General features: G+C 52.3%; 2 protein-coding genes and 1 long non-coding RNA gene across 10 annotated transcripts in view; 2 read left to right on the forward strand and 1 right to left on the reverse strand.

Annotated features, from left to right (window-relative positions):
- Rab11fip5 (RAB11 family interacting protein 5) overlaps positions 1-16,396 on the forward strand; it is a 35,764-nt gene extending 19,368 nt beyond the window's left edge. Inside the window, exons 1-6 of one of the 4 annotated variants that reach the window (XM_078029024.1) lie at positions 1,306-1,343; positions 1,947-2,380; positions 2,512-3,208; positions 8,567-10,561; positions 13,687-13,876; positions 14,100-16,396. In XM_078029024.1, coding sequence (XP_077885150.1) covers positions 1,321-1,343; positions 1,947-2,380; positions 2,512-3,208; positions 8,567-10,561; positions 13,687-13,876; positions 14,100-14,303 — 3,543 coding nt within the window. In that variant the 5' untranslated portion in view covers positions 1,306-1,320 and the 3' untranslated portion in view covers positions 14,304-16,396. Of the gene's footprint in view, positions 1-1,305; positions 1,344-1,946; positions 2,381-2,511; positions 3,209-8,566; positions 10,562-13,686; positions 13,877-14,099 lie in introns of those variants that run through there. The other 3 variants (XM_005322155.4, XM_021724345.2, XM_005322156.5) reach the window with 3 other exon arrangements.
- Positions 7,808-9,957, reverse strand: LOC144369344 (uncharacterized). The gene is made up of 2 exons (XR_013428873.1): positions 9,821-9,957; positions 7,808-8,213 (listed from the first exon to the last, which is right to left on the reverse strand). It is a non-coding gene; the product is annotated as an uncharacterized LOC144369344 (long non-coding RNA).
- A 1,258-nt stretch (positions 16,397-17,654) lies between the features above and the next one.
- The window catches only part of Sfxn5 (sideroflexin 5), a 112,477-nt gene continuing 106,856 nt past the window's right edge, over positions 17,655-23,275 (forward strand). For 3 of the 5 annotated variants that reach the window (XM_005322154.5, XM_040270736.2, XM_021724346.3), the window contains exon 1: positions 17,655-17,812. In XM_005322154.5, the coding sequence (XP_005322211.2) occupies positions 17,711-17,812 (102 nt within the window). In that variant the 5' untranslated portion in view covers positions 17,655-17,710. The remainder of the gene's footprint in view (positions 17,813-23,275) is intronic. The other 2 variants (XM_040270737.2, XM_040270738.2) reach the window with 2 other exon arrangements.

The following is a 23,275-nucleotide window of genomic DNA, read 5'->3' on the forward strand; positions in this document are numbered from 1 at the left end:
AAACTTTCTTGTATTATTTCTTTCACAGTTCATTTTTACTTTCTCTGTTCTTTAAATTGATTAGAGTTTTTTTTTTAAAAGAGAGAGAGAGAGAGAAAGAGAGAGAGAATTTTAATATTTATTTTTTTTTAGTTTTTGGCGGACACAACCTCGTTTGTATGTGGTGCTGAGGAGCGAACCCAGGCCACACGCATGCCAGGCGAGCGTGCCGCCGCTTGAGCCACATCCTCAGCCCGATTAGAAATTTTTTTTTAATATAGAACAGTTTTAGGTTTACCAAAAAAATGAGTAGAAAGTATGTGAGTCCCATACACCCCTACAGCCCCCATTATTTCCTTCCCATCTACCCCAAGAGTCTCCAATTATTTCCTGTCTTATTAATGTCTTACCATAGTGTAGCAGGCTTGCTACGAATGATAGGCCAACATCAGGACATTGTTATTACCTAGAGTCTACAGTTTACCTCAGGGTTCACTCTTCATGTAGGGTACAGTCTGTGGGGTCTGACAAATGTAAAATGACATGTGTTCACTAGTGTCGTTCAGGATTGATCCACTGCCCTAAAAATAAAAAGCCCCGGTGCTCTCTCTCTCCATCCCTTCCTCCCTTCCTCTAAATTGCTGGTAAACACCAATCTTTTTATTATTTCTGTAGTTTTGCCTTTCCAGAATGTCGTAGTGGAATCATATAAGTATGTAGACTTTTCAAACTGGCTTCTTTTACTTACACATTTAAAATTCTTCCATAAAACAAAAACAAACAAACAAAAAAAACCCCCAAATAAATAAATAAATAAATAATCTTTCCATGTTTTTTCATGGCTCAACAGCTCATTCCTTTTTATCATTGCATAATATTCCATTGTCTGGATGTACCAGTTTGTTTATCTATTCACCTACTGAAGGCCATCTTGGCAGTTTTCATGTTTTGGCAGTTTTATCACTAGAGGTGCCATAAACATTTGTGAGCAGGTCTTTCTGTGGGCATAGGTTTTCACCTTGGTAAGGTAAATACCAAGGAATGCAATTACTCCTTGTATGACAAGAGTAGGTTTAGCTTTCTAAGAAGCTCCCAACCCACGCTCAGCCCCTTCTACAGTAGGGTAGACTCCCCTCACTCTGCACCAAGGTCATGTGTGTTGGGGTCTCCCTGAGAAGTGGAAAGTAGAAAGAACTTGGGCTTGCCTGGGATGAAAACCTGACTTGGAGTCTCCCCTCTCCCGTCTGCTTCCTACTTTACCGCAGTGTCACTCTCCCGAGCTGTAGACGGGTGGTGTCCGCTCCCCAGGAGCTGCTCATGAGGTGTGAATGGGAGTGAGGTATGACATCCATGTGGCTTGGCAAGTGAGTGCTCCTCCTCCCTGGGTCCATTGCTTCAGGCCTCTTGCTGTTCTTTCTGCCCCTCCATCTCTCAGAGGTGTTCCTGGCAGGACTTGGGGTGAGTCAGTGTGTGGGTGAGGGGTGTGTGTGCACTGGCATTCCCGTGTTCCTGGCCCTGGGCCTCTTGAGTGAGCTGTTCTTTTCTGAGAGCTAAGAGTAGTTCTTTGGCTGGGACTAGCCAGAGGAGATGATGTGAACCAGAGGAAGTGTGGGCCTGGATAAATGGCAGTCCCTCCCAGATCCAGCCTCACGCCTCTGGGCCTCAGAGTTTCAGAGGGACATGGGACAGCATGGGTCTCTGAGCAGAGGGGGGAAGGTGCTGGTGGGAGGGGCATGGCGTGGCAACCAGTGCCCTGCTTGAGTGCACCCAAGGACCTTCCCCCACTCAGGATGTGGTTCTCTTCACATGGGAAACGTTTGGGAGTTTTTAGCCGTGTGGCTTGGCAGCCTGGGCTGGCATGTCAGAGCAGGAGTCTGTGGGGAGGCCCTGTGAGGTGCCTGGCACTGGGGGGAGCCAGGTGCATTGAGCCTGTGACCAAAGCTGTGCCCATTCCCCCATTCTCATAGATGGTATAAGCTGCATTCCAAGACGGGCAAGAAGGAGAAGGAACGCGGAGAGATCCAAGTCACCATCCAGTTCACTCGCAACAACTTGAGCGCCAGCATGTTTGACCTGTCCATGAAGGACAAGCCACGGTCCCCCTTCAGCAAGCTCAAGGACAAGATGAAGGGCAAGAAGAAGTTTGATCTGGAATCTTCCTCTGCCATCCTCCCAAGTAGTGCCCTCGAGGATCCAGAGCTGGGCAGCCTGGGCAAGATGGGCAAAGCTAAAGGCTTTTTCCTCCGAAACAAGCTGCGCAAGTCATCCCTGACCCAGTCCAATACCTCGCTGGGCTCAGACAGCACCTTGTCCTCGGCCAGCGGGAGCCTGGCCTACCAGGGCCCTGGTGCCGAGCTTCTCACCCGCTCTCCCAGCCGCAGCAGCTGGCTGTCCACTGAGGGTGAGGGAGCTGGGGTCACATGCCCTGGGGAAGGGACGGGGAGGGCAGGCTCTCCCCCTGGTAAAGAAGACCTGGGGCTGGGAAATGGGGCTCCCTTCCCTGTGCTAACTACAGTTATGTCTCCTTTTCAGGCAGGGATTCCACACAGTCTCCCAAGCTGCTCTCTCACAAGAGGACCTACAGCGATGAGGCTAGCCAGATGCGTGTGGCTCCTCCCCGGGCCCTTCTCGACCTCCAGGGCCACCTTGATGCTGCCTCCCGCTCTTCCCTCTGTGTCAATGGGAGCCACATCTACAACGAGGAGCCCCAGGCCCCCTTGCGGCACCGCAGTTCCATCTCAGGCCCATTCCCACCCTCCAGCTCCCTGCCTGGTGTCTCTTCCCGGCCCTCTGAGGAGGTGCCTCGGTCCTCGGAGGACTCCTGGGGCAGAGGCAGCCGTGGCACCAGCAGCTCGGAGGTGGCGCCTGGACAAGAGGACTTGGGCACTCAAGCCAAAGTATTGGCCACTGGGGCTAGCCATTCTGGAGACATGGAAGGGGTCCGGCATCCAGAAGGAAAGCCGGTCCAGGTTGCCACACCGATGGTGGCCTCCTCTGAGGCTGTGGTAGAGAAGGAGGGAGCTCGAAAGGAAGAGCGGAAGCCGCGGATGGGCCTCTTCCACCACCACCAGGGGCTGAGTCGGAGCGAGCTGGGACGCCGCAGCTCTGTGGGGGAAAAGGGAGGTCCTGCCCTGGGGGCCTCCCCCCACCACTCATCCAGTGGGGAGGAAAAGACCAAGAGTAGCTGGTTTGGCCTGAGAGAAGCCAAGGAACCAACCCATAAACCCAGGTATGTCCTTAGCAAGACTAGCTTTGCTCCTTGGGGAGGATGCTGAGGTGTTTGCTGCCTGGGACCTGGGGCAGGACCAGGGAGCAAACGTGACCCTCGGGCAGGCTGCTGGCTTCGCATGGTTAAGTGGGGTACCCTGTTTCCTTAAGCTAAGGCTCGTTCTGTGCACGTGGATACAGGTAAGTTGCAAGATCACAGTCTCCTGAGGGTCCTGTCAGTGGAGGTTGTCCTTTGTCCCTGCTGCCTGAGTTAGCATGCCCAGTTCCTGAGGGAGGGACAGATAGGAGAAAATCAAGAAGGGGTTATCTTTAATAGATTCTTGGCTTCCTTACCTCTCCACCTCTTACCCGTTAATCTCAAGGTGAGAAAGCCTTAGCAAGTAGTGAGGTGGGAACAGGGGATACCTCACCTTTGCTGAAGCTAGATGACTTCACTTCAGCTGCCCTGCTGGCTCTGGGACCTCTTCCTGCTAAGGAATAGGGGTCAAACAATTGTTGCTTTTCCTTCTCCTTACTCCCAGTTGTTTCCTAGCCTGGCAACAGGCCGTGGTAGCTTCCCTGAAATATATAGTCCCCCAGCCCCCGCCTCCTGGGCTCAGGCCCTTTCTAGTGTCTGGTGGTCTTGAAGTATAGCACTGTCGGGAGTGCTGATCACAGTTACTGTCTTTTGAATGTGACAAGTTCCACAGCTTGGCCCCCAGGCAGAACCCTGACCTCTACCCTGGCCCCTTTGTGGCCCCCTTGCCTTGAGCCAGGGGAGGCTGCTGCATTGTCTGGCAGGTCCAGGGAGGAGCTTCAGATGTAGGTTACAGAAGCCTGTGTTCCCCTTCCCAAGGCCCTGGACCTGCCTGGATGGCAGCATAAGTAGCAGCCCTAGCCAGTGTGGAAGGCTAGTTGTTTCAGTCCCTCAGCAAGCTTGCCCTCCCCACTGGATGGGTGTAGGGACACGTGGGAAGACTGGGCCAGTGGTGAAGGGTTAAGAGATAGAGGAGAGGGAGGACCCTGCATCTGTTCTTCAGCAGAGGGGAGAGGAATCCTATAGTCTTGCTTTTTCTCTTTCCTTTGGAAATTGAGTCTGCTGAGAGGAGGAGGGGTGAGGTACCTGGCCTTCCTGGGTTGTGGCCAGGCCAGATGGTGGTCCTCTTTAGAGGTTCATATGCAAGGGGTGTTGGGCCTGGATTAGTCTCAGGGTGATGCTGCCCTTTGCCTCCCCTGCTTAGTACAGCTGGTTCTGTACCTTCTTCCCAGCCCCTACCCACCGATGCCTAGGAGACTGCTGGCCATCTGTAGCCTAGGGGACGCTTGGGAAGAATTGGGTGGGTCTTTGCCAGGTTGCCAGACTTAGCCTGGTGGTCCTATAACAACCAGAGGTACCGGAGGTGGTGGGCAGGGCATTTGCTGGGAGGAGCTGGGGGCATGGGGCAGAAGGGCACAAACTTTAGGATCAGTGCTATTGTCTGTAGGGGATCTGGATCTTTTTCAGGGCTCGTTGGATATTCTGTGAGAATCTCTGTGAGATTGTTTGTAGGTGAGAACTCAAGCTTTGGGCTCAGACTCTTGCAGACTGACTGTGAATGATATTGGGCGGTTGTTATCTTCTGGGCTCCCTCCAGTCTCCATTTTCCTTTTGTGTCCCCATGTCTTTTAATGGCCTTTCAGAATCTGGAGAATTTGGGTTGCTAATGGATGTAAGGAAGCTGAGGTTCTGCTCACAGTTGAATCATGAGCCTTGTTCCCAGTAGGCTGGAGGGTTCCCAGGGATACCTGTCTTCCCTGGATCATTAGCAGGTAGCAGCTACAGGGTAGTCCCTGGTGGTACATCCAGGTAGGGTGGGAGGAACTATTCTGGTTAAATGCCTGGCCTGGAGCAGCACCCTGCCTCATATGCCTTACAGGGAAGGGAAACCTGGCCTGTAAGAAATGATTTTTGTCTCTGACTTGGAATGGTTGCTTAGGGCTTCTGAGGAGACAGTGAAAGGTGGGACAGCTCACAGCACCACAGGCTGTAGGCTAGACCCAGAACTGTAGTAGCTGAATGCAGCTGCAGGATCTCCAGCTGGGACATGAGGAGCCTGTCTGTAGGCCTAGCGTTTGGGGTGCTTCTGCCCTTGGGGCTATTGTAGATTTCTGGGTGTTCCTCTCTAGCAAGGGCAATGGCGCCCTCTAGTGCTTCCATGTGGCATCAGTGCCCTATGGAGCGGCCCGAAGCTGAATGTCCGCTTGCAGTGTTGTTGCCAAACACAGGTTGGTAGAGAAGGAATGGAGGCTGGAGGAGCAGAGAAGGTCCTTCTGACATGACCCTAGTCTGCTGGTCTGGGGCTGTTACTCTGGGCCCCTGCTTGTGTGGAGGAGGGTCAGTGAGAGGTAGTTGAGACCGACTCCCATCTGGGTCGTAGGATTTATCAGTGTTCTCTGACCCTGCTGTAAGTCATTTGTGCTGAGCAATTTAGTGTGTGCTTGAGGGCAGACAGCAGCCACTCATGTTAACCTGTCAGTGCCAGAGTAGATTGTTTTTCTGCCTGTTCCTTGTTTTCCTCATCCGCCCCCCACCCCCAATCAGGCTAACCCTAGAACTTTGAGCACTGGAAGGAATCAAATGCAAATACCCCCCCCACCCCCCGGAAAAAAAGTGGGGACATAAGTTTGGTGCAACAGAGGGGCAGTTGAGTCATTACAGTGGCCTTTGGCGTCTCTGCCTTTCCTCAGCCCCTCCCCAGATATGGGGGACAGCAGGTCCCTGTGGGCCTGGGATGTGCTATGATAGCTGGAGGGGCACGATATTTCTGGCTGTGTCCTGGGTGGTGTAAATGAAAACTGTGATATGTGCCCAGTTACTTAAGAGTTGGTCAGGCCTTCTGTCCAGTTTGTGTCTATTTTCCTGGCATAGTTATTATATTGAAAGTATTTTCATTTGGAAGAAATGATGGAGTCTTCCTAGTGTAACTTACAAGGGTCCTGTCTATCACCTTATTGTGACAGATGATGGGAGAATGTGTGCCTAGCTTTCTGGTAAGGTTTCCTAGACACTGGGGCACATCTCAGGAGGACGCCAGGAGGCTATGCCTGAGGAGGGATAGCGGAAGTGCACACTGGCTGCGGCTGGGTGTGCCTTGAAGGCTGGCTTTGGTCCATGTGGGACTGCTTGGTGGAAGGCCTATACAGATCCATTTTGTTTGGGGAATAATGCATGGGACAAGGACACAGAACTCATCTCAGCCTAAGGAAGAGTCGCTACTAGTGAAAGCTGCCCCCTAGCTACAGAGGTGGTGGGAGGTTTGGTGTGGTTTTGGTGTTTGTCAGTGGCAGGTCACGAGGGTGGGGTTCAGTGGTAGAATGCTTGCTGCCTGAAGTTCTGGGTTCTAGCCCCAGTACTGCAAAATAAATAAATAAATAAAAGGCCTTCTATTTACTTAAGTGAATAGGTGATTTACATTAAGTCGCAGGTTCCAGCCTATCATCCCAAATTCCTGTGTGTCCTAACATTTTATCCCCCAGATTAAAGGGGCAGAGTTATTTGGTCTTCTGATTTCTCACCCCAACATTTGGCTCTAAATGAGAAGATAAGTCAGCATAATTTTGTCCCCACTGCTTAGGGGTGGCCAGTACAGTGGGTTCCAGGACTTAGAAAAATTTTCTCTGGTCTCAGACTCCAGCCTACAGAGTTGGACCACACAAGGGAATGTGCTTCTGACCTGTGCCAGGAGTACTGGCAGGGAGAGGATGTTTTGAAGTGAGATCCTTCAGAACGTGCCCTTGATGTTGATAGGGAGAGGACAGATGAAGGAGAGAGTGTTCTGGAGATCAGGATGTACAGAATGCTCTCAGGCACCCCTGCTCTGGGAAGCCTGCTGTGCCTGGCGCCTTGTACCCAGAGCCCCGTTCTCTGGGGAGAGCCCTTAGTGGATTCCATACCAACGAGTTCATGTTCGTCTCTGGAGAGCCATGGTGGGGAGGGAGGCTGCTGAGCCTGGCTTGGCCTCCCTGTGCTCCTCCTCTTGCAGTGGTGACTGCCACCAGGCTCCTGTGAAACTTCCTGGGTGAGTGGGGGGCCAGGCTGAGGCTGCAGGGTTAATGAGGCCCTCATTCCCAGGTCACTCTGGCCACTCATCACAAAGGGAACTGGGAGAGAGGTGGCCCAGACCTGGCTGTGACCCGCCCTCCTTACTCCTATCTCTGGGATCCACCTTTGCCTCTGGTTGAACTGAACTCCTTCCCATTTGCCTGCCTGATTCTGTGTGCAGGCCTGTCCTGTGTGGACCCTGGCAAGCTCCAGACAGCTCAGCCTCTTTCCACTGATGCCCTGTTCCCCCAGCCTACATTTCTTATGGACCATCTGGTGAGGCCTGGCTTCTGCCGCCTCAGGGCTTACCACCCACATTTCTTGTACAAGAAACTGAATGGAGAAGATGGGCGTGGAGTTTTCCCTCTGATGTTTCCACCTAGGCAGGCGGAGCTCTAGGAGTGGGCCTTGGGAGCTTGGAGAGGGGGCCAGATGCCAGCCACGAGGAGTGAGACTGCTAGAGCAGTGGTGAGGCCACCAGGTGTAGGTCTGACTGTGGGTTTAGCTGTAACTCCTGTTAGACTCCAGGAAACCCTAGTATTTGGTCTGCTTTCCTCCTACAGTTTTTCTGGCCTCCATTCTTTATTTCCCAGGGCTGATCCACAAGGGAGGTGAGGTGAGGGGGCACCATGGGCAGGCGCTAGGCTGTGTGGATACCCAACAGGAGGTGTCCTCGGCAGGAGCCTGTCTTCCCTGGTGGATTAGGTTGCCCCTCAAAAAAATGAGATGGGCTTTCCTCTTTGATGATCACCTTGTCATGCTGGATGACAGTCCATCCTTATCTGCTTCTTCAGGGAATCAGTGCAGCCCAGTTTGTTTCAGGAGCCCAAATTCTAGGTGTCCTGCTTGGTTCTCTTAGTGCCGGTCCTGTCCAGCCAAATACTCAGGCCTGGCCTTATTCTGTTCTCTCTCCCCTCCAAGCTGGCTAGTGTCTTTGCTCTCAGTCCTAAAAGAGATGCCAGGTACTTTCAGATGTTTTTGGAGTATAAATTTGACAAAGAGTTAAGTGTAAATTTGATAAAGACTCTTCAGCATGGGACAGAGGAGGGAACACTTGGTTTAGGTTTGGATCCTGCTGTAAGATGGGGGTCGGTATGAGGATTAAGTTAGTTGTGCCCAGCACCCTTCTCCTTGGGTGGTGCCTAGTAAAGTCATACGTTGGATCTTCTTTCTGGCCCCTGGCCCAAGTAGTGCCGTGGCACCTGGTCTTGAAAGCAGGGGTGGGGGCGTGGTACTCGGCAGGGCCTTTTCCAGTCTCAGCATTAACCAGGAGGCTCATGGTTTTGTCTCCCTCCACAGCCTGGACGTGTCTCCTCAGGTAGAACCTGACCCAGCTGCTCCTCACCACTTCCCCTGCTCCCCCTGGGCTCTGGCCCCCCCCACTCCTGCTCCCACCGCTGCTCCCATGCTAAGCACTAACCTTTTTGCAGCCGCCTCCCCTGCTGCTGCCACCGCCACCATCACCCCCGAAGCCACCCCATCTGGATTCTTGGGTGTCACCAACCCGTTCCTCACCTCCTTGCAGAGCAACCCCTTCTTCGAGGAGCTCATAGCCGACTTAGCACTAAACTCTCCTTCACCTGCTCCCTCTCTCCCCAGTGCCTCGAGGGCCAGCCCCGCCCCCCTGGCCTCCCTTGGGAAAGCCCTGCCTGAGTGGGACGACACCTTCAACATCTTTGCTGCTGGCAGGCTGCATCCAGAGGCCAGGAGTGAGATCCTGGCCCCTGAAGGAGTGGGGCTGGAGGCGGCTGGGCTGCAGGCCCCAGGCCCCAGGGCCTTGACAGTGAAGGCAGCTGAGCCCCAGGGAGACCCTGGGGGAGGAAGAGGTGGGAGCAGCATGTGGCTGGAGCCTGGGGCTCCTCTGGACTCTGAACTGGACCAGCAGAACACAAGTGCATCTGACCCAGGGCCCCTTGGGTCAGCTGGGCCTGGCCTGCCCTCTGCATCAGCCCAGCCGAAACTGAGAGCCTCGACCTCAGCACCAGACAGGGAGCCGCCGGACCCAGAAGTGGGAGCTGGACAGAGTCCAGCAGACAGTGGGACATCTCTTTTCAGCTCTCCAGAAGTGATCAGTGTGTGGGAGAGGCTACCAGGTTCAGATGACACTCCTGAGGGCCAGGATGAGGAGGCCCCCAGAGGTGAAAATCAGCTTTTCCATGAGCTCAATACAGATGATTCCTGGCCTTGGGATGTGGTCACCATTTCTCCTGCAACTGAGATGGCCTCAACTGACCTGCAAGGAGAGTCTGATGTGCTCTCTCCTCCCCGGGTGCAAGCAGAGTCACCAGAAACTGTGATCCTCAAGGGAAGCAAGGGGCTTTCCCCTCTGGAGCCGGAGCCAGAGGAGCCAGAGCCGGAGCCAGAGCCTAAACCCCAGCAGGAGCAGGAGGAGGGGCTGAGGCCCAGCACACCACCTCCCAAGCCACCCCGCCTCTTCACACCCTCAAATTCTCAAGTGGAGGAGGAGGAGGAGGAACAAGAGAAGGCTGCAGGGGGATTGAGTAGCTGGGGGGCAGGGGCAGGAGGAGAAAACTCTACCCCATATGCACTCACTGTTGTTCCATTGGAGACCAAGGGGGAGGGCAGGAAGCCTGACTCAGAGGAGTCTGACAGCCGGTCTTCTGGGACCCTGCTAGGTGAGCCAGGTCTGGAGGAGCTAGTAGAGGATCCCAGCCCCTCTAGGTCTGGGGCCTGCCCGTCTGTGCCCATCAGGTGCCCTGAGGGTCATGTCCCCATACCCTGTAATTCATTAAGCCTGGCACTGCCCAGTCAGCAGATTGCAGGGACTCTAGACAGGGGAGAAGGCTCTGAGGCCCAGAGTCTAGGGCCAGTCGGAGAGAGGCTTGGGCCTTTGTCAGTCACCCCCCAGCAGGCTGATCTGTGGGCCTCAGAGGATGCCTTGAGACCCTTCTTGTCTCAGGAGAGCCGAGATCCCCCTAGCCTCCCATCTACATCCCCACCAGGGTCCAGGGAATCTTCTATCCACTCTGGTCCGGAAGAGCTGCCCACGCCCCCAGAACCTGCCTTCCCTCCGCCCCCTCTCCCGCCCTGGGCCAGTCACCGCCATGTGGGTCCAGGCCTTCTGTGCTCTCCCTTGCCTGGAGCCTGGCCCCTGACCTCTACCTCCCCACCCCCCGGGGAGCCAGCCTCACCCCCCCACCCCTTTGAGCCCTCCCTCCCTGGAGGCTCCCCTGCCCCTGAAGGGGAAGACCACGCTGCAGCCACCCCAGCCTCCCCGCTTGTGCTTCTGCCCTTGGAGACACGACCAGCTGAGGAGCTACAGCCCCGTGTCAGGTGAGCATCCATCCACCTCCCATCAGGAGGAATGGGAATGGGGCCCAGTTTAGCAGTGGGTGAGGTGTTCACATCCCAGCCTCCTCCTTGCTCTACCCCAGGCAGGATGGTGGAGGCTGTGAAGTCTTGAGCTTTCTCTGGTACCACCCCTGAAGCTGCCTCCATCATGGGGCCTTGGACAATCAGGGTGGCCCCATAAGCCGGGAGTTTGGGGGACAGCACTGACAAGGAAGAGGGAGTAGGGAACAAAGTTGGGGAGAGCAGTATGTGCTGGCAGGAGGGGGGTGAGAGCCTTGCATGCAAGGCAGGGGGACTGGAGTGGAGCTTGCTAGGAGTGGAGCTTGCTAAACATGGAGGTCCACCCAGTTCTTCTGACAGGCGGTGGGGGAGCAGACTGGCAGTGAAGCTGCGAACTGTTTTATGTCTAGGTGAGGTGAGAACTTGGGTCAGAGAACCAGAGGAGGGTCAAAGGTCAGAGAGGAAGTGGGAGAAACCCTCAGAGGAGAGAGAGGAAAGCTAAAATGCTTCTCACATGTGGCAAAAGAAGGCTTTCTGCCTCTGCAGCGCATTAGCCACTTGTCTGTCTTTGGTTTCCTGCCTTTCAGAGGCATCAGCCTCTAGGGTCAGTAGGACTGCTGAGTGGACCAAGGAGGGCTGTGTGATTCTGGTCACTGGGCCTTGGTTTGGGGTTGCAGGTGTAGGGTGTCGGGGGCACAGGTCTAGAGGCTCAGGATTGGGATATGGTAAGTGTGGCTCAGCTGGCTGCAGAGTCCAGGGGACCAGGAGCATTCTAAGAAGGGGTGAGCAGAGGGGCTGCTGCTCCTGATGAGCACGTGAGCCCTGGGGTACGGTCAGGCCTTCATCCCTCATTAGCTCACACATTAGTCACTTGAGTTCCCTGAGCATCTGCTGTATGTCAGACCCAAGGAATTCCCAGTCCAGTGGGGAAGATAGGTCCCAGAAAGAAAGGCCGTGGGGGCAATTGCTGGCACTGAGAAGTGGGTGGGAGGGAGTCTGGATGCCCCATCTTTCTCCTCCAGCTGTGAGTAGTGCTGTGCCACCTGTGATAGGGGGAGCAGGCGAGGGATCTGGTGGTTGCAGCTTCTTCGCTTCCTGATCACAGCATTGTCAGCTGGTCCCCAGCCTCCAGCACGACCTTTAATTACACATGCCACTTTTTGAACTTTTGAAAGTTTTGTCTTTTCAGAGTTGGCTTCATGTCTGTGCTTTGTATGGTGAAGCAGAGCTAACCCCATTTCTCAGATAAGAACTGCAGGGACCAAGGTCCTTCAGATGTGGGGCAGTTGGACTGGAGCCCAGGCTTCCTGCTGCCAACTTACTTAGGGTGTTTTTTGCTGTACTGGTCATCCATTCCTGCACCACCATAGATGGCCCCCTTAGAAGTGTTGTCGTACCCATTTCTAGTGTGGATTCCTAGGTGGCAGTTAAGCGCCTGGTTTTTTCCCTACTCTGCCCTGCTGCTGGGCACATGGCCACTCTTCCAATACTGTGTGACTGAATCTGCAGCACTACCCCAAGTAACAGAGCTACTTCTCTGGGTCTTTGGGCCATTTTGCTTCCAACTTCTGAATGGCCTAAAGCCTCTGTAGAGGGAGCATAAATTTGTAAGAGGTCCCTCAAGGACAGGTTGGCTGATTTGAGAACCTGATGCTTATATAAGTGTTATAAGTACAGGGGAGCCCAGAAGAGGCTCATCTTAGTCTGAGGGAATCAGAAAGCCTTCTTGGAGGAGGTGGCTTTGCACTGCTTTGAAACAGGAGTAGGAATAGGCCAGTGGGAGGAAATGGCAATACTTCAGATACAGGACTAGCTTTTATGAGGTCCTTAACAGATAGCACTCTTTCTCTTTCTTGCTGGGGAATGGTGGGCCACGAGGAAAGGGCAGGCCCCAGATTTTGTTAGATTGTGTTCTCACTTTGATGGGAGCCATTGAAGGGTGGAAAGGTGAAATCGTTATCCTGCAGCAGAGTGGGAGGTGGTTGGAAGTAGGCAAGATTTGCTTGGCAGAGCTGTTAGCTGTGGCTGGAGGGAATGTGTAGCTAGCCCTGGCTTGAAGAGAAGATGGCTTGAGAGAAAGTAGGAAGGTGGCAGGGCTTGATTGATGAAGGCTGAGGCTGAAGAGGACAAGTCAGAAGGACACCCAGGTTTTTGACTGGGCCCTGGGAGGCTCTCTGCTGGGGGAGCTCAGAGGAAAAGGCAGGTGGGAGGAGAGCATGTGGCACCAGAGGTGGATCATGAGGGAACGATTGAGCCAGCCTGCAACTGTTTGCACTGGTCTAGAGCTTGAAAGTGAGGTCTGGGCTGGTACTGGAAACTTGGGTGGGAGGCTGGGTCAGGGGGAACATGAAGGGGAGAGACACCAGGGGTAGACCAGCAGTTGAGCCTGAGATAAGGCCCTCAGGTGGAGGTATTGGGGCAAGAGGAGGGAGAGCAGCCTAAAGGAAGGAGTAGTACAGGTGTGGATTGGACTCCAGAGAGGCAAGGAGGGGAGATGCCAGGCCCACTGCCACAGCAGGTTCTCCTGTGCTGGGCTGAGGTCCTGTTCTCATGGGTTGAGGAGTCAACAAAAGGTAAGAAATTAGATACACAGTGTGGCATCCATGCTCTGGAACGGTTTGGGTTTGAGGAAAGTGGTGATGACTGAGGGTAAGCGAGCAAGTACAGGTTGAGGGGACTCATAAGCCTGACTGGGTGCACAAGTGATTATGGCAAAGCCAAGAACTGCAGGTCTTTCCTGGTTTTAGCTCTGAAATCTCATGTTCTGGGAATCCCCACAGTCCTGGGGAAGCTGGGAAGGTTGGCTACCTCCCTAGAGAAAGTATAGAAGAGGAGGAAGGGAAAATGGCTGGAGGCTGGTGTCCCTGGCAAATTCCCAGTACAATGCAGAAATTTGTAGAGTGGCCTCTGCCAAAGAACCAGGTCATTAGGTCAAAGGGGGAATGAAATATGGAGAGGGCATGTGGTGGGACGCAGATTGAGGCATGCAGGGTGCTGCTGCCCAAGAGACCTCAGCTGTACAGCAGACTTGGGGCTCTACAGAGAAGGGGGCCCCACCTTCCCAGTGCCACCCTTCTCCCCTCATAACCCATCTTCTGTCTTTGCAGTCCCCATCCCGTGAAGCCCCTCAGTGCTGTCCCTGCAGAGGGCATTTCTGATAGGAAGCAGTCCCGCTCCAGTCTGAGCACAGCTCTGAGCAGTGGGCTGGAGAAGCTCAAAACAGTCACATCTGGTGGTATTCAGCCTGTGGCTCCGGCACCCCAGCTTGGCCAGATGGTGGACACCAAGAGATTGAAGGTGAGACCCAGGGTGCCAGGGGCAATCTGACAGAACATGGTGCTGTGGAGGGGCCTGTAGCATTGGGAGGGTGGAAGAGTGAGCAGGCCAGGTCCCCTGAAGTTGGTTAGCCCGTCTCTGGCATCTGAAACAGTTAGCTCTGGGGCCTGTGATGGGGTACTGGGGTGTAGGTGGGCAGTAGGCCAGGGGCTGCTCTGCTCATTCTCATTCCATCTGGCTTCAGGACTCTGCTGTGCTGGACCAGTCGGCCAAGTACTACCATCTGACCCACGACGAACTCATTGGCCTGCTCCTGCAGCGGGAGCGGGAGCTGAGCCAGCGGGATGAGCATGTGCAGGAGCTGGAGAGCTACATCGACCGGCTGCTGGTGCGGATCATGGAGACCTCACCCACACTGCTGCAGATCCCCCCTGGGCCCCCTAAGTAGCCTCCCTTGTCCCCATACCTAGAGGGTTGGTGAGGACCTGCTACCCAGACAGGGGCTGTGACCACCTGCCCGCCCACCCTCCCTCCTGCTGAGCACATTCTCATCTGGGACGGGGTGCAGTCTGTCTTCCTGGCCACTCCATGCTCCCTCTCCCTCCTGCCTCTACTGGGGCTGCTGGAAGTGAGCCCTTGGACTCCCGTTAGAGCCTCAGGTTCCTTTACTACCATGCGTCTCTGGGAGCACTCAGCCTTTCCCACATGCCTGTTTTCATAACCCTTAGCTTTGGGGCTCCAAGAAATTGGAATAGGGAAATTAGCCCCCAAGATGGAACAGGGAGAGCTGCAGTTTGATGTGGTATCTGGGACCAGACTGCTTAGCACAGACTTTATTATCCTCCAAGGATGTCAGCCATTCCTTCCCATGGCCAATCCCTCATCTTCTTCATTTCCTAGTATTGCTGGGACTGGGACAGGACCAATTTGCCTGTTTGTAGGTTGTAGGCAGCCAGTGTGCCTATTCTTCTGCCCCATGCCCATCCCGAGAGCAGGGAGCCCATGTGGCCTGGTCTGTTCTGCTGCGTCCTGAGTCTGTTTCTGTTTGGAGCTGCTTGTATCAGGGGTGCAGTATAGATGGCGGTGGTGCCGTGTGCTCTCCAGGCTGCTCCCTCCCCTTCTCTGGACCTTTCCACTGAGTGTCATGGGTGACTGTGGAGGTAGGGTTGGGTCAGGGGAGAGCTCTTTGATTTTCAGGTTCTCACCCACCTCTGATGTGTGGACCTGTCCAGGTCTGAGCTTTGGGCTGCTTTTGTTTTGGGGATAAAGCCTCCACATCTGTTCTTATTGTCTGTCCAGATGCCAAAACTCTGTGCTGCTGCAGGGTTTGAAATTTTGGAAACAAATTAAAACGTGCCTTTTGCGGGTGGGGTCAAGAGCCTCTGGATGTAGACCTTTCCTTCCTGGTGGCCTCCCCCTCCTGTTGAGCACTTGGGGGTGGCTCTGGGAAGGGGAAGAGGGGATGGAGGTAGCCTTGCTCTGTGCTCTTCCCTTCCCAAAGTTAATCTCAGCTAAGAGCCAGGCCAAGTGCTGCTGCCTCCTCAGCCTTCCTGCCATCTTGCCCATTTCCCTCCTAGGCAGATCCTAGGATAAAAACTTCTGATGGGAGCAGGCCTGAGGCTGCTCTGCTCACTCTCATTCTGTCAGGCCTCAACCAAGCAGCAGTTGGCTGCTCTGGAAGTGGGAGGGCACACTATGCCTTAGGAGACTACTGTACATAGAGAAAAAAGCCTTTGTTGCCCTCCCACCTATCCACTAAGCTTCTGTCCTGGCCTGTCCCTTCATCCCCCAGCACCTTGCCTGGCTTGGCTGCAGTGCACTTTGAAATGAAGTATCTGCCCTTTGGCTCAGCCCCTGGTTTGCTTATGGAAAGCGTAGTAGGCTATCCCCATGACATCTGCAGGGACCCTTTGGTGGCTTGGGCATCCTTCATTAGCAAAGGGTGGGAGGTGAGAAGATGCCAAAGGAGGGTACTTTTGGCCCACTGAAGAGGCAAGAGCCCTTCTGGGGCTCACTCAGCAGCCCTCATAGGAGATGGGCTCTGTGGGTGATGTCAGACTTCTGCCAGGATGCACAGGAGCCCCATACATGGGGGAAAGCCCCTGCAGAGTTGACATCTTTAATGTCCGCTCAGCATAGCTGAGAAAAGTATCCATAGGTGTCCAGATTTTCAGTTATGTTTTTTGGAGTTATTGGGGGTGGAGGTGTCTCTTGAGTAAGGAGATCACTCCCCTACTAGGTATTCCTCTGGGCTCTAGGTGATCCCAGCTCCAGTCCTGATCTTTCACCATCCTTGATGTTGGGCCTCTCATGTGCTCAGGGCAGGGGTGTCTTTAGAAGAAGGTTTGAATTGAAACCCAGGATTCTAGTTTGATGTTTCTGTTCTGGCCACAAGATGGAGAAGAGCTGCCGTGGGGTGGTCAGGAAGCAGGTACCATTCTGCTTAGCTGTTTGTCTTACTAGTTGTAACTCCTCTGTTTATAAAGAGCTTGTTCTTCATGTTTCAAGCACTTTATGAAGAATAAAATTTCACATACTGCAGGTGGTCTGTCTTGTTCCTGTTTTGGAATGAGTGTGTGAAGGAGGCTGCCTGTGGAAGAAGGCAGCCTTGAATTGAAGTGGGTGGGGTTCACCGATGATATCACAGGGCAGCAGTTGTTGCCCGATGGCTGGGATTCAATCTTTCACCAACTCACAGGATCTCTATTAATTAGACATCTATTATGGCCATGTTTATTGGTACAGTGAGGAAATACAGATGGCAAGACTTGAATTCTGTTCTCAAGCTACTTTGTCAAGTCTAGTAGGGGGAGATGAATTACAAATCCAAAACACAATTGTTCCTTATAGTTAGCTAGATTCTCTTTTCAGCTAAAGGAAAATTCTGTTTCTTATTGCTCAGCCATTAGTGCTACAACCTATACAGGGTTCAGAAAGGTATGGGCAGACATGAGCCAACCCTGCACTTTACCCTGAGACCAAGAAGACCCAAAGTGAGGTTTCCCAGAGTCAAGTCCAATATAATTTCACTCTCTTCGGTGAAACAGACAGCCCCTTATACCCCCAGTCTGGTTCATTGACCAGATTCAACTAGGAGTCTTAAGCTGCTCTATGTAGAAGTGTTTACTATCCTTGCTAGGGTTGCTCCTTATCTAAAGTCCTTGGAGCTAGTACTTGCAAGGCTACTTAACCCTATTTTCAGCGGGCTCCCCCCACCTCCCTCCCACACCCCGACAGTTCTCTTCCTCCCAGGAAGTAAGGCCCAGGAGGGATCTTCCTTGGTTGGTCAAAGAAGGTGGAGGGCATGAAGGACTGGGCGGCAAAAGCCCAGCTTACTCTAGGAACGGAGTGTTAGTATGACTGGAGTGCACAGGGTGGGAGGTAGGGTGGTGATACAAGAAACTGTAGGAAAATTCATCATTGCAAGTCCTTGCAGAAAGCCCTCCCAGTTAACCCCCACTTCACCTGGAGTCCTTGCCCATCTGGTCCCGGGTCAGACCCATTGGTGGAGGGCCCTTGTTGCCGCTTCAGGCGCGACGTCTGTGACATCAACCCAAACTTCTGTGGGCAGGTTAGTAGCGAGGGGTCTCCCGGTGTTCCCCTACCGGAACCTCAGGGCCACGCTTACATACCTTTCCCGTACTACCGACCCCTGCAACACCGAGATGGAGGCTGCGTGGATGCAACTCTCCGCAGTCTGAGGTTGTCAAGATTCTAAGAGAAAAACTACACTTCCCACAATCCTTTGCGCGCCCTGCTTGCTGCGGTTGCTCATGGCCAATCGGGAGAGGCAGCTGTGGCGGGGGCCGAGGAGGGACATTTTAAAAGGGCCGGGGATTGCGGGCGTCAGTGGCCATGGCGGATACAGCGACTACAGCATCAGCGGCGGCAGCTAGTGCCGCTAATGCTTCGACCGATGCACCGCCTTTCCAACTGGGTAAACCCCGCTTCCAGCAGGTGAGGACCGGAGCTGTGATCTGCATGTCGGCGGGTGGCATAGGAAGGGCTGGCAAACTCCCCTCCAAAGTCCCCTTTAGCCCAAGGGTCTCCGACCCACGGCCACCGGAGCCTGCAGTTAGTGCCGCGGGGACCTCGGCCACAACCACCCTTTTCCCATTGGTCAATGGGCCGGGCGAGGACTCCCAGTTTGACTTCCTATTGGCGGTTGTTTCTGTCACTCCTCTCCTGCCCGCGCCCTCCAGTCCTTCTCGCCCGAGGCGCTCTTTGATTGGCTACTGACGACCGAGGCCCGGACTCCCGGGCACCCGGGTCCAGTCTGCTTTTGCAGGGTCGCTCCAGCTTGTGCAGCCGCCCACTCCCGGTGCAAAGTTCGGGCCCGGCCCTGGGTGAGAAGTTGGCGTGGCCAGGATGCCTTCTAACTTTTCCCCCGACTAGAACTGACTTTCCTTCCGAGCTGCAGGCTGAGCCTCCGTGCAGCTCCCGCACCTCGCGATCATACTTCCATTCCTCTACCCGCAAGTGGGGTCCGCGCTGCACCGCAGGGTGGGACCACGTGCCGAGTTCTGCGGCTCCCCAGCCTCTCCCATCCCCCAGCCGGGAATTCCCTGACGCAGCGAGTCGGCTGGCCGGTGCCCCGCAGAGATGGAGCTGGGACAAACCTGGAGAGCCAGGGGTGCGGAGGAAACGCTGTGTCATCCCCTGGGGCCGCAGTCCCTAGGAGGGTGCGTGGATCTGGGAACCAGCCCCAGCCTTTCCCTCGCTGAGTCCTCCGGTACCCCGGCCCAGGCACCACGGGGCGTTTGGCTCTGTCCAGATCCACTCGGACTCTTCTGGGCACGATGATTGTGTTTCTTTTCTTTCTGGACCCCCGCCTGGGCGCCGCTAACTTGGTACTCGGGTACCGAGACAGGGATGGAACCTGCAGTCCCGACGTGTTGGCTGGGCCCAGGAGACTGGAGCCTAGGAGGGGCAATTCCCACTCCGCAGACCCCGGGGCCCTGCTGTCTCCAGCGCTGAAGAAGCGCACTTTATTAGGAAAAGGGCGAAGAGATTCAGCTAAAGCGAACCGGGGATTGCGATGGGTGGGGTGGGTGGCAGAGGAGCCAGAAAGAACTTTGCAGGAAGAAAGGCTATGGTACAAAGGTCGGTGCAGTGGTTTGCTTGCTTGCTTGCTTTTCTTTCTTTCTTTCTTTTTTTTTTTGGCTGCAGTTGTGGGAGGGGGACTGGATCCAGCCTTGAGGTTTGATGATAATTAAGGAACTGCTCTCCTTATCCCTTTGAAAAAATGTCCCCGGGGTTTTTAAATGGGACTAGATTGTTTTTTAAAAATAGATCATCTCAGCATGTAGGTATCTGAGAAGATACTGTCATCTTTCTGCTAGTGTAAGATGCCACCTATGGCGAAACTGGGGGTGGGGTTCTCCTGCCTCACCTGGGGTGACCCTTCATTCCTTTCTACATCTCCCATTCTGCTCATCCTTCAGTCAAGCTTAGGCCAATCTCTGGCTGTGGTGTCTTTACCCCCTGGTCTGATAAAATCAGGTAGCTGTTAACTTCCTGGAAGCCTCTTTGGCCACCCACAAAGACTTTTCCACCACCACAACCTTTCCCTGAAGTCTTTTCTGTTGTTCTCTACACCGAGGTTATTTGGTCTCAAACCTTATGTAGGTCTTTTGCTATGTAGGTAGTTAGGCTTTTAATTAGGTGTTGAGTAAAAACTTCTCCCCTTGCCTCCCCTTGTTCCTGTTATCTGTGTGTGGCCCTTGGAATATCCAGTCACCCAATAGATATTTATGGGGTACCTCTTAGTGGCTTAATGACTAGGCCCTTTGCTGTGGAGCCATAGATGCACGTTGGAGGCTATTTGGTTCCTACTGCTGTTGCTGGTCCCTCTTTTGGGCAGTAAAGTGTGTGTTGCATTTGCTCTTGAAGCTGTCCAACATAGTGGCCTGCATAAAGAACAGTGCCTGAGCACATGTGATTCATCCATGTTAAGGATCTTCTCTTTCCTCCAAACCTGCTCCTCCCACACTCTTCCCTGGCTCTCTGCAAGCAGCTCAGCTTGCCACCCAAGTGCTAGTCGTAAACCTGGGATTTGCCTGTGTACTTCCCTTCCTCTCACTCTATAAGTACGATGAGAGGCCATGATCTCACCTCTGCAACAACTTTCAAATTTGCTCATCTTTCCATGGCTACATTCCAAAACCAGCCCCCCTCATCTATTTCCTGGACTATTGTGGAAGCCTTCAGACAGGTTTCTCTGCTTTCACTCTGGCCCTCTTCCCATCCCTCTCTCTTCTGTATGGCAGAGTCCCAGCAATGCAGGTCCCATCAAATGATATCCCCTCCCCCCCACATGTACATTTAAACACCCTGAAGTGGCTTCCCTTGCTCCTAAGATAAAGACCTCATCTCTGAAGGGGCCCAAAGTTCTGCACAGTCTGTCTATCCCTGTTGTCTTCTTTCTTGAGTCCTACCACCTACCTACCTTTGTAACAACCTTCCCACTACACTGACTACTTTTTAGCCTTTAAATCTATTATGACCTTTCTACTTCCCCCTCTCCAGGGCATCTGCTGGAATATCACCTCCCCACATCCCCAAATCTCACACCACTCCTCATTCTTAATGAATTAGTGAAGCATCATTTCCTTGGGGAAGCCTCCAAGATGAGTTGACTGTGCCTTGCTACTGCAAAGCAACTATCTAGTGGATACATTGACTTGGGGATGACTAGTTCATTACTATCTGTCTCCTCTTTTGACGTTAGATTCCATGGAATCAGGGACTGTGTCTGCCTTGACTCCCTATTGACTCAGCTATGTCTGGCACTTCAAAGATGCTCAATAAAGACTTGTGAATAAATGAACGTGCTGCAAATACTTGAGTGGGTTTTGTGGACCTGAATTTGACATACTAGGTTGTGTCTGGAGCAGTGGTCATTGTCCCTTAGGAATCTTGTTAAATTGCAACCAAATGGGAGAATGATTGGTAGTTCAGAGACCCCAGAGTTGGTGGTCTCTAAGGGGGTGAATCTAGACAAAATTGTCTGCCTTGGATGTCCTGGGTTCATGAGCTCCTTTAGGGTCTCCTTTAGGCTCTAGTCATCTTTATCTGTGTTCTGCCCTCAATATTTAGCATACAGTTGGTGTCCAATGTATACTCCTATTGCCTTGTGCTATTCTGACAGAAGCCTGCTTTGAGTAGCTCATAATCTAGTAGTGTCCATTTCCAGAGCCAATGCTGGGAACACCACTCTGTTCTTCAGCTAGTCTCACTACTTTCTGTAGAAATTGGAACCAAAGTATTGCTTTCTGGAGTCACCTCAGAACCTCTCTTCTCCCCCCCCATCCCCCCAAGAGTCTCCTTGTGCTGGAGTGCAGGGGGGGAAGAACACCATGCAGGATCAGGGGGTGGAAAAAGGGTGACAAATGGACTTTGGAATGTGGCTGTTTTTCTCTCCATAAGATGGTGATAGTTAAGATTGTATGCATGTTGAGTTATGAAGTTTACACAACCCCGTGGGGTAGGTACAATGATCTCCAGTTTATAGGCAGGAAACTTGTAACATACAAACAGATTAGATAACCTTATAGGCAGACTGGCTCCAGAGTTCATATTTGTTTATTGCCAACTCTTTTATTCTGGAGGTTTTCAAATGTACAAAACTGGAGAGACAGTTATTGAACCTCTACATATAACTCAGCTTCAACAATTACCCATTTTTTTCTTTTCTTTTCTTTCTTTTTTTCTTTTTCTTTTTTTTTTTTTTTTGGTGCTAGGAATTGAATCCAGGCCTTATGTTTTCCAGGCAAGCACTCTACCACTGAGCCATGTCCCCAGCCCAATAATTACCAATTTAAGGCCTGCTTTGTTTCATCTATACACCCTACTCCCAGCCACTAAATTATTTTGAAGCAAATCCTAAACATCATGGCATTTCATTGGCCTACTAGTGGATACCTCTAAAACTAAGAACTCTTGGCTTGTGTTCATTCATTCATTTATTATACTAGTGATTGAACCCTGTGTACTCTACCACTGAGCCATATCCCCAGGCTTTTTAATCTTTTATTTTGAGACAGGGCCTTGCTAAGTTGCCAAGGCTGACCTTGAACTTGGGACCTTCCTGTTTCAGCCTCCAGAGTAGCTGGGATTACAATCATGTACCGCAAGTGTTCTACCACTGAGCCACACCCCAGCTCCCCTAACTACTTTTGATTAATTAATTAAATAAAATTAATTTTAATTTTGGATAATTTTAGATTTATAGAAGTTAGAAAGATGTACCTCACATTACCATGGCACATTTATCAAAACTAAAAAGCCAACATTGATATATTACTATTAACTACACTCCAGATTGAATTGGATTTCACTATGTTTTTACATCAGTGTCCCTTTTCTGTTCTAGGAGCCCATCCAAGATGCTACATTATATTTAGTCATCATGTCTTAGTCTTCTCTGATCTGTAAGTTTCTCAGACTTCCCTTGTTTGGATGACCTTGATGATTTTAGCAAGTGCTGGTAGGATATTTTATAGACTGTCCCTCATTCTGGGCGAAGAATATTGCAGAGATAAAGTGCTCTCTGTATCACATCATATCAGAGGGCTTCTCAATTAGTTTTAATATAACCATAGTACCCTTCACATACCTGAAATAATTAAATCTTAGTGACTTCACATTTCTTTAATTGTCACCAAATGTGTGTGTGTGTGTGTGTGTGTGTGTGTGTGTGTGTGTGTGTGTTTTGGTACCAGTGATTGAACCCAGGGATGCTTAACCACTGAGCCACATCCCTAGCCTTTTTTTTTATATATTTTATTTAGAGACAGGGTCTTGCTGAGTTGCTGAAGGCCTTGCAAAATTGCTGAGGCTGGCCTCTGAATTTGCAATCCTTCCTGAGCTGCTGGGATTACAGGTGTGCACCACCACGCCCGCCCGGCCCTTTTTTTTTTTTTTTAAATTATTGTTGTTTGAATGAGACTTCTCTCGACCCTACACATTACATTTGGTCCATGTTTATTTTGTCTCTTGATATTCATTTCTCTCTCCCTCTTTATTTTTTTGAAGAAACTGGGTTGTTTGTCCTGTAGGATGTCCCTTATTCTGAATATGGTTGATGGCATCTCTTTGGTATTATTTAACATGTTCCTCTGTCCCATTTCTCTTGCCAATTTGAAATCTATGTTTTCTGTTGTTGTTTTTTAATCTGTGTTTTAAAGCACTATCCCACCTGGCCTTGTGGAGGGGAGAAGAGGAAAAGGAAGAGTCAATACCTGGAGCTTCTAAGATCTGCCTTCCTCTCTTTTCTTCTCCTTTGCTGCCCTTTTCCTCCCCTGAACTCTCCTCTCTCTCTCTCTCTCTCTCTTTTTTTTTTTTTGCTTCAGAGGAAGATCTAATCGGGCAGGTGGAGCTGAGGCAGGAACAGGAACAAACATGGATCTCCTCCCATTT

The sequence above is a fragment of the Ictidomys tridecemlineatus genome, chromosome 12 (assembly GCF_052094955.1).
Source record: "Ictidomys tridecemlineatus isolate mIctTri1 chromosome 12, mIctTri1.hap1, whole genome shotgun sequence".
In the NCBI taxonomy this organism is placed as follows: domain Eukaryota; kingdom Metazoa; phylum Chordata; class Mammalia; order Rodentia; family Sciuridae; genus Ictidomys; species Ictidomys tridecemlineatus.